At 53.6% G+C, this 13,471-nt stretch overlaps 1 protein-coding gene across 2 annotated transcripts; it reads left to right on the forward strand.

The window, feature by feature from the left end:
• The first annotated feature begins 1,280 nt into the window (after positions 1-1,280).
• EMX2 (empty spiracles homeobox 2) lies at positions 1,281-7,718 on the forward strand. Of its 2 annotated transcripts, XM_030487498.1 has the most exons (3): positions 1,313-2,144; positions 4,148-4,332; positions 7,008-7,718. In XM_030487498.1, exons 1-3 carry the CDS (start codon positions 1,754-1,756, stop codon positions 7,173-7,175), a joined length of 744 nt encoding a protein of 247 aa, XP_030343358.1. In that variant the 5' UTR covers positions 1,313-1,753; the 3' UTR covers positions 7,176-7,718. The 2 variants fall into 2 exon arrangements, with proteins under 2 accessions (XP_030343359.1, XP_030343358.1); XM_030487499.1 differs by lacking the exon at positions 4,148-4,332 and having other exon boundaries at positions 1,281-2,144; positions 7,008-7,111.
• The last annotated feature ends 5,753 nt before the right edge of the window (positions 7,719-13,471 follow it).

Raw genomic sequence — 13,471 nt, forward strand, 5'->3', positions numbered from 1 at the left:
ATTTCCATTTCACACCGAGAGACAACTTCTCCCTTGCACGAAGTGCTCGCGGCGCGGGGGGCACAAAGGAAAACACGTCCCCAGCCCAAGGCGCTCAGACCCCGGCATCCCTGCATGCCCAGCACTGCTTTGCCACTTATATTTACCCCGTCGATTTGATATTGTGTTAAAAACACCCGTTAGCTGCAAACAGGCGCTTTTCGGAGCGAGGGAAGGCGAGGAGAGCTCACCTCGCTCTTTACTGCTAAAGAAGCGAGGACCGTTTAGACACCGATTTATTTATCATACTTTAATGCAGCGGAGTAACGGATTCTTTGTGCATAAAGTGGAAAGAAAATAGAAAAACAATGTCCGGGAACGAAGGAAAGAAACGCTAGATTGGTTTTAAGACTCCCCTCGTCCCTTGGTTCAACAGAAACATTAATTTACATTAGCAATTCCGCATCTTTAAGATAAATTACACAGCGGCGTAATAGATTTAAAGTACGCCAGATTTTTTATCATTAATTGTAAATGTGCAAAATACCTGCTGGTACTTCACTTTAGAAGAATGTAATTGGCAAAAATGGGAGGCTGATGAATAGATAATAGATCCTTAACTACCAATAAACAGTAAGCACCAGCCAAGAGTATTAGGATGTGATCATAATTATTCTGCGGCCCCAGCCAATGGGAGGAGGAGAACTCAGCCCTAAAATCATCCCCGGGCCCAAAGGTAAACGCGAAAATACGGACAAGGCTGGAACCGGAGACTTGCTCCCCTGTCCCGTCTGCGAGAGCCCGGCGTGTCCCAGCTTTGCATAATGCAACCGCCCTCCGCTTTGTTTTCCGCACGGCGCGGTGCGGGGTGTGCGGAGGACAGAACTGGGGAGTAAATAAGTTCCGAGGACGAGGAGGGCGACCCGTTCTCTCACCGGGACGGAACCTTTCCCAAGCGGGGAATCTGTCTCTCCCGGACGCCCCGGGGCTGACCAAGGTAACCTCGCCGGGCTGAGAGCCCCCGAGAGGTGGCAGGGACAGGGTTGTCACGCTGGCGGAGCAGCCCCAAATCCCCACCCCAGCCCCCAGAGAGGAGATGCAGCACCCCGCGCAGCCCCCTTTTCCCCCCGACCCCGTCCCCGTACCTTGGTCGCCGGCCGCGGCGGCGGAGCGAGGCGCGGGAGCGGGGCCGCGCTCCCCCCGCGCTGCCGGGCGCGCTCCCGCCGCACTCCGATCCGCGGCTCCATCCCTCCCGATGGCGCTGCCCGGCGCTCGCCTCCCCTCTGACGCACTTTAAAGAGTCTCCCCCTTCAACCTCAAGGCGAGTAATAGCGACCAATCATCAAGCCATTTACCAGGCTTCAGAGGAAGCTGTTTATGTGATCCCAGCACTAATTAGGCTCATGAACTAACAAATCGTTTGCACAACTTGTGAAGGGGCCGATCACATCCATGGATTGTCTTTGGACTTAGGGAGGGAGGGGGGGGGGGCGACCGCCTTTTCCTTGCAGGAGGGAAACTTCTCCCAGCAACTTTTTTTTTCCCCCTTTTTTTTTTTTCCCTCCCTGTGTGTGTGTGTGTGCGTGGTGCGTGTGTGTGTCTCCCTTTTGGGTACCGCTGGCTGCCGCTGCCTCCTTTTCCTCCAGCCCCTGTCTATTTATGTGTGTATCTATCCCTCCTCAAGTCACTGCCTGCTGCAAACTTCCCCGGATCGTCTCCCGCGCACCGGAGAGAGCCAGGCAGAGATTCGGCCGGGGACTCTCGCCGCGGCAGCATGTTTCAGCCCACACCCAAGCGGTGTTTCACCATCGAGTCGCTGGTGGCCAAAGACAGCCCCTTGCCCGCGTCTCGCTCCGAGGATCCTATCCGGCCGGCGGCGCTCAGCTATGCCAATTCCAGCCCGATGAACCCTTTTCTCAACGGCTTCCACTCCACTGGCAGGGGGGTTTACTCCAACCCGGACTTGGTCTTTGCAGAGGCCGTCTCCCACCCGCCCAACCCGGCCGTGCCGGTCCACCCCGTGCCCCCTCCCCACGCCCTGGCCGCCCATCCGCTGCCCGCTTCGCACTCCACGCACCCGCTCTTCGCCTCGCAGCAAAGGGACCCCTCCACCTTCTACCCCTGGCTAATACACCGCTACCGGTATCTGGGCCACAGGTTCCAAGGTACGTGCAACTTTTCTTCTCCCTCCCAGACACCCTTCCATCCTCCGGCCGGACCCCGCGATGCGGCTGAGGGGGAGAACCAGGGGTGGGGGGCGGCCGGTGCCCGGAGCCGAGGGCTCGGCTCGGATGGGCCGGGGGGCTTTTGTCCCTGATCCCCCCCTCCCCGCCAAACTTGAGGAGCTGTCAGAGCCGTGGGGGGGGGGAGCTTGGGCTCTGCTTCGCCGAGCTGCTTCTCCCGGTTGGAGCGGGGCAGGAGGGAAGGGAAGGCCGGCCGGGACTTCGGCGGCGTTCTCGCCCCGATTAAAAGCAGAGGGGAAAGGTGGATGTTTTTTGTTCCGGTGGCTTAAAAGCTACGGAGGAGCCCCTGCAAAAGCCGCCCTGAAGGGAGGAGAAAGGAGGGGACGTTTAGGTTTCTCCGGGAAGACGGTGGTGCCCGAGGCCGCGGGGAGCCGCCGCCGCCGCCACCGCCCCCAATCCGGCCGCTGCCCTTGTTAGCGAGGACGGGGCAGAACTGAAACGAACCCCCGAGAAAGGAGAAGGAGGAAGGAAAATAATGGCAATGCTGGAGCAGCGTAGGGAGAAGGGACTGAGAGGAGAGCAGGTCTGGGGGCAGAGACCCATGCCGTCCGAAGGGGCAGGGGAGAGCTCCCGGCTGCCGAGCGATTAACAACTGGCTGGAGGAAAAGAACCGAATCCAATGGCGCACGATCAATAAAATCCCCCTTGTTTAACCCTTTGCAACCGGCAGCGCCTTCTCCGCAGGGTGAGCCGGTTTCTCCTGTAATGGGTCCGGCTCCTCTTTCGTTATACACATACTTAAAAAATTAATAATAATAAAAAAAAATCAGCCTCCTTTCTGAGGGATCCATCTGCCTATTTAAAAAAATATTATTATTTCCCCGGTATTTTAATTTTTATTACTTCCAAACGAAAACAAGCCACCTGCGATACCCCTTTCCCCGGCCTTCTGCAGACGAGCCGTTGCATCCGGGTTGGGAAAGGAGCCTCTCTCTGTCTCCGAAGCCAGGCGGACAGGGATACAAAAAGGATTATTACCCTCTCAGAATAAAATTACAGGTTTCGCTCACCAAATTATTTGTCGCAGTCATCAGGCGCTTGGTAAAGAGCGGTAGATGAAAGGCGGAAATGTCCTGGTGTTGAGCCACAGCCTGATTTCAAACACACCCTCCTCCTCCAACGATTTTTAATGCACTTACGGAGAGAGACCCGCGGTGCCTTTCCCACCTCGGAAGGACCGACCCGGAGAAGCTGTACAGGGCCACCCCGCAGAGAGAGACCCACCAAGCCCCCCCGGGTGACACACACAGCACCCCCCCCGGGCCCATTCCGCAGCAGGCCGGCCGGGACGGCGGCTCCGTGGCCTTCCCAAGTTTGCTTCTTTATTTCCCCTCCGGTTACCTTCGGGACAGCAGGCATGGGCACGGCGGCAGCGGGAGTCCCCGCTCCGGGGAGCACACCCCGGCACAACGCACGGGAGCGGGGGGGAGAGAGAGGCCCCGGCCGGAGTCTTGGGCAAGGGAAACCGGAGGAGGCCGGGAGCGGGCTGCCGGAGCTCGGAGCTCTGCCGGGGCCGCACCGGGCACCGCTGCCCCGCCGGGACGATGTAAATATGTAAATAGCAAACAAACAGGGAAAGATGTGAGGCGAGGGAAGGCGGGCAGCTGCCGGGAGAAGCCGCAGACACCGCAGCCGGGATCTGGCCAATTCTTTTTCTTGATTTTTCCCCCTCTCCTTATTTCTCCCCGGTTGTGTTTTAGTATTTTAATTTCTCCCAGTCCTCTCCTTCCCCTGCTCATTCCCTTCCCTTATTTATCGAATGAAAATTCAATACCAAAAAGACGCTGAAAATAACAGAATATAAACTATATTTCAGTTTTCTCCTGGAAGTAATGGTGGGAGGCAAAAATCCTTGTGCTCAAAACTCTTCTCGAGAGCGTTGGGGGAAGGTGTTTTGCTAATCTCTGTTTTACCCTGTTGCCCAGGGAATGAAACCAGCCCGGAGAGCTTCCTATTGCACAACGCACTGGCCAGGAAACCCAAACGGATCCGTACAGCTTTCTCCCCATCCCAATTACTGAGACTGGAACATGCCTTTGAGAAGAACCATTACGTAGTAGGAGCAGAGAGAAAACAGCTGGCACACAGCCTCAGCCTCACGGAAACTCAGGTAAGGGGGAAGCAAGGAGTGAGCAGTTGGGAAAGCGAAAGTGCTGGGATCCTCTTGGGAAAACCCACCCGGCCGGCCTGCAGATGCGGGTAAAAATATGGGCAAATGTGGGGAGTGTTTAGGCCTCCAGCCGCGGGCCGGTGGAGAGAAGTGAGGGGTCCTCCCCTCGCCTGTGTTGTTAGATCCTCTCCCGTTAGTGATAGCAGCCGTCTGCACCGGGAGCAGCGGTGCCTCGGCCGGGGGGGCCAGGAAACGGCGGTACCCTGGTCTCGGCCGGGGTCCACCCCCGGGATCCGTTCGGAGCAGGACCGGGAGCGGCGGGACCTGCCAACTGCATGAAAAAGGCAATGCTGTTCCTTGTTCTGCTGGATGCTGTGACCCTCAATAAGTAGTGGAATGCTAGCGGGGGGAAAGCCCCCAAAACAAGAGGCGGACTGAGGCCCCCCCCGCCTTTGGACCCTACGTCAGAAATATAGTTTCTTGGTTGATTTTCACTCGTTTCTAGCCCCGCGTCCGGCGGTGGGGACATGAGGAGCCGGTTCAGGAGGGCATAAAGATGAAAAATGTCATTATTAAGTATAAGGAATACCCCCCTTCCTCTCCCCCCCCGCTGTCTGGCTGCGGGCCAGAACCGCACCGGAGACTATTTGTGTCGTCCATCTGCAGGGACGATTAGCCACGTTTCTGCTCCGGGTGTCTCGGGGTGAGAGTCTTGGTGGGTTCCGAGGCCGAGCACCCGTAGGGTGGCGGAGAGAGCCCGTAGGGGGAGGTGAGCGGGATCCCCCCCGACGGCAAGGACCCACGGCCGGTGTTCACGCGGTTTTCTCTTCGCTGGAAGAAAGGCTGAGGTTTGGGGGGTGGGGGGGTGGGTTGGCTGGTTGTTGTTGTTGTGTCGGGCTTTTGTTTTGTGCCCTTCCAGGAGAGAGGGCTCCAGATGGGGATTGTCTCTGCTACAGTATGTGGCACTGTACTTCAAATAACAAAAAAAAGAGAGCCAAAATACCGAGCCGCAGCCTAGTTCAAAGTTCCCAGTAAACACAGCGTTCTCCGGGCGGATTAAGTTGTAACACTTTCTTTTCTTTCCCTCTTTTTTTTTTTTTTTTTTTTTCCTCTCTCTCGCCTATTTTTTGTCTTAAACTCCTTTTCGTGGGGGAAGCAATAAAGAGGTTGGAGCTTTTGTTTTAAAACGTCTCCCTAACAAAACAATAAAAAGGGATCGCCACTTTTATGAGGTTCTCCGAACAAGGGACCGGTCACAGGCTTATTTCTACTGGAAAGCTGTATTTAAGGTGGTCTTTGTGCTGCTTGATTCCGAAGCTGGTTGGGGTCTTTTGTCCGGATGTCAAACCCCCAGTCCCCTACAAATGAGCTCCCTTTTGGGAGATCAGCGTGCAGAAATGAACCGTCCTCCCCTTCAATTAGCAAACTAAAAGCAAATTAAACTCACCCCTTGTTCCCCGCTCAGCTTTTTAATGGGGGACTTTTGGAGAATATGAAAATGCAGCAGAGATGTGTGTCCGGCCAGGCAGGTCTCTGTTCTGAAGAGGCAGCGAAGCGGGTTAAACCAGCTTATTAAAATGCTCCAGTTCCCTTTTCCCCCCTTGCTGGGGCCTTTATCAGGCACTTTCAGACAGAACCAGAGTTTAAACTGCTTTAAAAAAAAAAAAAAAATGTTTACCTTTGGCCGCTACAAGGAGTGTGGCCAGCCCTGGAGATAGCTCCCCGATCAATACTATCTGTAATTAAAGCACTGAAGTCAGCTGCCGAATGGTTAAGTCAGATTTATTCCTCGCTGAACCATTTCAGAGGGCTATTTACGACGGCGCTTACAGGTTTCGCCTCTCTACGGTCGCTCCTGGACGGCGCGTCCAGGGGAAACGCTGCGGGGAACACCGGGCGGTTTTCTTTTCGGGGCTTTTACTTCCATTTTATTCGCTTTTCCAAGAGGAAAAGAGCTCGTACCGCCGCTCCCCGTCCCCGTCCTGCCGCCCCTCGTCCTCATACAGCTGCCCCGTTAAGAGGGATGAGGCCTTAGCTCTGCTTTAGCGGGCCGGGCCGGTCGGGGGGTGCCGCCCGGGGGGATCCGGCAGCCGGCCCGGCCTCCCCCGCCGCAGCCTCCTGTCGCTTTCCCCGTGTTGGAGGCCGCGGGACGCCTCAGTGGGCCCGCTAACAAAAGCCGCCCCGACGGCGGAGCGACAGCCTGCCGCTGTGCAGCCACGCTTTGTCTTCCCCTCGTGGGGCGCCTGGCGCCACGCGCGGGCATTGCGCGGGGGTACTCATGCGCGGAGGATCCGCGCCCCTGCGCAAGGTGCTCGCACGGTGCCTCCCGCCTGCTGTGCGGCCGTGGAGAGCGGAGCCGCGCACACGCACCGGTGCGGCTGCTCACTCTCGTGCGTGGGGACTCTGGAAGTACCGGGTAGGCATCATCAGCGTATCTCTGCTTCTCCCGGAGAGGTTTAGTGGCACCCGGGCTCCTGCCATCCCTCTCCAGGCTGGGCAGCGGTGCAGGCAGGGTATGGTGCAGGCAGGGCACGGTGCAAGCAGGACATGGTATTAAGAGGGCACGGAGCAGGCAGAGCCTGAAGCCCCTCGGTACGTCCAGGGCAGCGGGCGCCGGGCAGATCCGGCGTCCGGTTAAGGCGTCGGACTAACGCCCGGTGCCTTTCATCCCGCAGGTAAAAGTATGGTTTCAGAACAGACGGACAAAATTCAAGCGGCAAAAGTTGGAAGAGGAAGGTTCAGACTCACAACAGAAGAAAAAAGGGACTCATCACATTAACCGGTGGAGAATCGCCACCAAACAAGCCAGTCCAGAGGAAATCGACGTCACGTCGGACGATTAAAAACTGGCACTTTTTGGACTTTTCAAAGCCAGCACCGCACCAACAGAAAGTGTTAACGGCTCACACTCCCCCCCCCTTGGTGTGGCGGTGCGGGGAAGGGACACGGAGATCTCCATCAAACCCGCGATCCCCGCCGGGGCGGGCTGCCGGGAGCGAGCTGGGCGAGGCGGCGGGAGGTGCGGGCCGCGACCCCGCTCGGCGCGGCGGGACCTGTCAATCCACCACCGGGACGAGGCGATTGACAGGTATTCCGTTTCTCGCAGTCCACTTTTAAAAGTATAAAGTTAAAAAAAAAAATTAAAAAAAAAAAATTCTTAAAAAGAAAAAAAAACAGAAACAAAAAATACCCCCCGAACCAGAAAAATTACCACCTTACAGGACATATTGCACTTCACAGGTTTTTTCCGTCTTTGAAAGAGAGATTTCCCTAAGCAGCCCAAACCCACACCTGTTTCAGAAACTTGAATTGCATGTGTAAAGCCGCCTGGGCGGAAAAAAAAAAAAAAAGATAAAAAAGGAAAAAAAAAAAGGAAAAAAGAAAACCGGAAAAAAATTACCCTGTTTCCTAAAGACAGAAATGAATTGTAATTTTTTTTTCCCTTTAAGACAGGTTCTGTGTGCTTTTTAATTTTATTTTACGAGAAATGTGCAGTCTGTAAACATTTTATGATAACTTCTGGCGTCAAAGTGTTTGTGAAAGCTAAAATGAAGTAGCAGTAACAAAGCATCGTGTTCCTTCCGGATGGACAAACACGGTGGGGCTGGGGAGGGACGGGAGGGAGCGACGGGAGGGAGGGGGGGAGGTTGGGGCTGGTCATAACTTTTGCTGCCAAAAATATAATTCCAATTAAATTATTCCCCCCCCCCCCCCTTCCCCAATGTATCCCCATTGCAAACCCGGATGAGAATTATTATTGAGGATTAATAAAGCGCAATCCCAGCCACCAGGTCTGGCGGTGGGGACACCTCCCGAGCAGGGAGGATGCAGAGAAAAGGGACTTCAAAATCGCGGAATGACTTTTTAATTTTATTTTTAATTATTATTATTATATTTTTTTTTCTAATGGCCATTTTCATTGGGGCAATTTTCAAGCACTGACCTTATAATATTCCGAGATCCTAGAGCTACTAAAAAAAAAAAAAAAAGACAAAGTGACAAATGTTTCCTTCATGTCTCCTATACCAGAATGTAAATATTTTTGTGTTTTGTGTTTAATTTGTTAGAATTCTAACACACTATATACTTCCAAGAAGTATGTCATTGTCAATATTTTGTCAATAAAGATTTATCAATATGCCCTATATTATTATTTTTTAAAGCAATATATTTTATCTCTCACCTCAAATTTCTCGGAAACCGGTACTTTCCCCTCCCCACTTCCCACCTTGTTTTTAGCCGCTGAACCCTGCGGCGGGAACCTGCTCTCCCGCGGCCGCTCCGCGCATTCCTGCAGCCATCGGCGCGTTTTCTTAATGAATTCACTGCCTGGTAAATAGAGGTCTAAAAATCAGCCGCAGAGACCCGCTCGCTGTAAATAAATACCTTTAGAAATGAAAAAAACCCCCAAACCCAACAGCAACAAACCCAACCCCTTCCCTGGGTAGAAACTTAAGTGGGAACCGGCTCCTAATGGGACAGTAACACTGGTCCGCAGCAGCTGCGCTCTGCCGAGGAGAAACGGGGTTTTCCTTGGAAAATATATGGATTTTATTTAGCGGGGGAGAATTTTTTCCTTCCCCCCTCCTCCTTTTGCCCCCATGTTTTCCTTCTCCTTCATTTTTTTTTTTCATTTTTTTCTCCTTATTTTTAATAATTTTTATTTTCCCCCTTTCCCCCCATCTTTTAAATCCCCTCGCCAGGTCGGTGCGGTGAGGAGCAGGTTCTAGGAGGCAGGGACCCCAATTGCTGCTCTCCCCACCGCTCCAAGGGAGCGGTCCTGGGCACAGGGGTAAACGTCTGACATTAAAAACGTGGAAAAAAAGGGGGAAAAAATAGGGAAAAAAAAAAGTTGCTCCGGGTCCTTGAGGAAACTAGCTGGTTTTCTGGGGGTACACAGTTGTTTTTTCATGCTTCATTTGCTCCTTAGCCTGATAGACTGCATTAATCAGTTTTATTTCCATTGATAGAGAAACCTCGTCTGCTCTGTTCGAGCTACAAAGAATCCTGCAAGCTTTTGTGAAAGTGCAAATCAGTTTAGGCAATTATCATACCAGGAATATGAAGGGGAAAGAGGAGGCATTGCCCAGTGGTCTCCTTTAATCTCTTAATCCGTGGATCCAGGGGGGCTAGTTGGACATAATTTAGGACAATCTGACTACCCTTTACACTGTGATAAGGCGAAGTTACAATGCATCGCGAAAATACGAGCTTTGTTAAACATCCTGCCTTGAAAAGTTAAGATTAGACATTCCGTGCACGTGGTAGCTCTATCGGGTACAATGTAAATTTAGATTATTTTTTTTTAAATCCGATTTTATTTTACTCATTTCTTTTTCTTTTTTTTTTTTTTTTTTTTTTTTTGGTGAACATCGCTCCTTAAAAATCCTGGTGACTTTCCATTCACTGGTGCTACAAATATGAGAGAGGCCCAGGCAGGGTTAGGACGCATGTCGCAATGCAGTCCCTTCCATTTAAACCTAGCCTAATTATTTAGTAGGGCTATCCCCAAGGTAAACTTCTCCTTGCGTTTCTCCCTTCTTGGAGCAGCTGATGGGGCAGGTCTGGAAAGCCAAACAGGGCCCGCATTTCACCTGAACTCGCCCAAATTGGCTTCCGCTCCACTTCAACCCCGTGCAAATGGGCAAACATTAAACGGGTCTCGGCTGAACAGCAGATTCGGGCCTTTCTGGAAATTGTCTCCCATCTTGATAAAAGGCTTATTTCTGCAGGAACCATATATTTCTCTCCCCCTCCTCCCCTTTTTTTTTTTAAACCGTGAGGGAAGAGAAGGGGAAAAAAATTAAGCGTCCTGTGTAGCGTAACAGCAATAAAATCTTCAGAGAATGCCATTAGCTTTGAAAAAAAAACCCTAAAAGCTTTATTACAAACCAAGCTTTGAAAATAGGGGGGATTAGGAGTCTGAAAGGGTCCCACAATGGTTAGAAGAAAAGGTTTCATGCTAATGAGGTTAATGCCCTTTGTATCTCAGGACTCCACAACTTCATTACTCCCTATCTCCGGCTGCACCAAGCGGCTCAGAACACTGCAATCCACTCCAGCTCTCCCCTGCCTTGCCTAGAGAAGGATTTGATAGCAGCTCTGTTCAAACTAGATAATTATATCTTTTCAAGTCGGAATTAAGATAAAGAAAGTGAAGCAAAGGCGGCTAGCCTTGATCCACTGCAAACAAATTTGGCGCACTTTCTAGTCTCTCTCCCCCTGCCTCAATAGGCAGGACAGTCAGCTTATTAGACCCTCATTTGCTTTATTAATTCATCTATTTAAAGTGGCAGGATTAGAGCGATGGGGGAGAGAGGCAGAGTCTAATGTGGGACAGTGGATGCCAGGCAACGTGGAAATATAAATATTGGCGAGATGCTATCCGAGCGGGTGTTTAAAAATACATTTTATATTAAATAACTGCGAGGGGTGGGGGAGGGAAGGAGAGAGTATTTCGGATTTTTACTGCTCTTTCGAAGGAAATCTCAGTGCCGGCTGCCGGGGGCCTGCTGTCCCCGCGGAGAACGGCCGGCCCCGTGGAAAGCCCGCTGCTCTCCGCGCCTCGACGGAGCTGCAGGACAAGAGCAGACACCCCACCCTCCAACCGGCCCAGGGCCGGCCGCGCTGCGCGGAAGCGCAGCGGTGCGCTGGGAAGTGAGCGCAAATCGGCCGGGCTGGTTTTGCGCCGTCTGCCTCCTCCTTCACTCTGTCTACCGAGCAAGGGCGGCGCAAGCCCCTGCCCGCCCCGTCTCGCCTCTCCCCGGCCTCCTCATGCGTGTCACCGCCCGGCCGCAGCTACCCGTCGATGGGGGTGTCCCGTCGATGCCGCCCCGACCCCGCCGGTGGCCAGGCAAGAGGCGGAGGGGCCGGATCCAGACTCGCTGCACTAAACCCGGGGCCTCCGCTCTGCGCCCAGGATCTAGCCCCTTCGTCCTTGGATTTTTAACCCTTTCCCTTCTAACCGAGCCGGCTGTTCCTAGGCCCTCCGAGACCACTTCCTCCGGTTGCCACAACTAGTGGTTCGCTCCCCCCAACCGGGCTCAAACACGCACCCCCGTCTTCGCCACTGGATCAGGGAGAGGCCCTTGGAGTCCTCGCTTTGTTGTGTTTCGAAGCGCTGTTTGTTTACCTCCCCTTCCCATTGATGGATCGCGCTGTTACTGATAATTTGGCGGAAATTAGCGGTCCCCCCCTAATTAGCACTCCACCTATCTGCCTGCCTCATAGGAAATAGGCAAAGCAGCTCCGGCCAGACTGGATTCCCTGATAAACAGGATTCTCCCGGCCCCTTGCTCCCGTGTCCATAACTGCTCGGAGTTAATACAGCGATTGATTTACTTCTCCAAAGGGTCCCGCTGGGAGGGGGAAGCAGGAGTTTAGAGAACCTCCTGACCCCGAGCCGTAACCTCTCTCCTCGCCATCCCTTCTCCTGGTGGGACACTCGCGGCTGGGGAAGCCCGGGCCGTGGTCCACGCTTGAAAGCGAAAGGGCCATTAATCACCTCACGCTCGCTTTTAATTGGCCTTTCGCAATTAGCGCCTGTTGCAGGGATGGCGACCTCTGGGCTGGAAGCGACCCCCTCCGATAGCCCCCTTGGTTCCACTTCCCGGAGGAATGACGGGGTCGTGGCCACCTCCAGCCCCGTGGGTAGCCCCGCAAGGCTCGGGGCAAGCAGCTGCTGCGGGCTCAACCCGTCTCGCAGGTGCCTTCCCTGGCCCAGGAGTGGGCAACAAGGGAGCTGCTTCCTCCTTCTCTTCCTCCCCCTTTTCCTCCCTTTCCTGCCCGCCGTGGGACCGTCCGGCCCCGCTGCCTCGGACCCCCCATCTCCCCGACCGGAGCCCTTGGATGCTGTGGGGGCTTTGGGCGAGCATTTATAGACCCGCTCGCCATCGCCCACGGCTGGACCTGACGTCAGGAAGAACTTGATCTCGCCCGCTTTGCTCCTGCTTCTGAAACTGATCCTTGAAATGAGAGAACAGACTCTACACAATTCCCATGGCCTTGACATAAGGTACAGCGATAAATATACACCACTAATGAGCAATTACCATATAATCACCTTCCAATTAGCTCGCATAATGATGAATTAAACATTCTAGCCTGCTGGATTAGGTTTCTTACTTTGTATATTATTTACGAAGGCTAGCTTCTGCTGAGCACCAAATATCAAATTAGATAGGGAATTTTCACTTGAGGGTAATTATGCATTCAGTGCATGCCCGGAGTTTTTGTCACCAGCTAACTGAAGTGTATTGGGAGGTAGTGTCCATCCTTTTCTCTCCTTCCTTTTTGATGTCTTAAAAGAAAGTCCACGCTTTTCCACCAAAGCTCCGCACGTCGCCTTCCCTCGTCTTAATCCTTCGTCCTTCCCTAGGGCTGGCCAGGCAGGAAAACTGACCTGTTTTTATTTTCCCTGGGATGGTTAAATAATGAGGGGCAGGCGGAGGTAGGAGCTGGGAAGAGTGATGGAGCTCCCCTCTCGCTCATGGTTCCACCATCCCTGGGAGATGGGCAGAGGCCCGGACAGGTAGAAATTCCCTGGTCCCTTCTCGGGGTGGCGGGACTGGCCAGGCAAAGGTGGGGACATCACCCCACCACACTCTCCACACAGATCCATGATCCCCTCCCGTGGGTACCCGTTTTCTTTGCCATTCTGGGTAGGATGCTCCAAAACCATCCCCATCGAGTCCGGCTGAGTTTGGCCTTTGGATATTGGGTGCCGGTTCCCCCCTGGAAGGCAGGGAGAGGAGAAGCATCAGCCCCCTGAGAAGGGAGAAGAGTGGGAAGGGCGCTGGCCCCATCCCAGGAGGGGATGGAGGGATGAGGAGGGGGTCCCGCAGCACAGTGTGGCAAGGGGGAGCCCGGCCCGGGGCTGCCTGGCTTTTGTTGGTTTAAACTGGACTCTTAATGTTTTCTTAATTAACCTCTGGAGTGTGAGTAAACCTCCGCGACGCGTTTACAACCAGGCTATAAAGTGGAAGCGGAGGATCTCCCTGCCTGAAAACACTCGCTGGGCTCTTGAAGGGGGGCAGAAAGCTGCCCCACAGCCCCACCAGGGCTTAGGCAGCCTCTTGCTTGGGGTTAGCATTTTAGAAATGGGGCCTTTTCCTGCAAAAGGAAAGGACAAACTGGTGGC

The sequence above is a fragment of the Strigops habroptila genome, chromosome 5, assembly GCF_004027225.2.
Source record: "Strigops habroptila isolate Jane chromosome 5, bStrHab1.2.pri, whole genome shotgun sequence".
In the NCBI taxonomy this organism is placed as follows: Eukaryota; Metazoa; Chordata; class Aves; order Psittaciformes; family Psittacidae; genus Strigops; species Strigops habroptila.

Excerpts from the sequence above, each read along its gene's own strand:
- EMX2 (XM_030487498.1), top strand. The coding sequence starts at position 1,754 with ATGTTTCAGCCCACACCCAAGCGGTGTTTCACCATCGAGTCGCTGGTG. Across the intron at positions 2,145-4,147 it reads TCTGGGCCACAGGTTCCAAG|GGAATGAAACCAGCCCGGAG; the intron begins GTACGTGCAACT and ends CCTGTTGCCCAG. Across the intron at positions 4,333-7,007 it reads TCAGCCTCACGGAAACTCAG|GTAAAAGTATGGTTTCAGAA; the intron begins GTAAGGGGGAAG and ends TTCATCCCGCAG.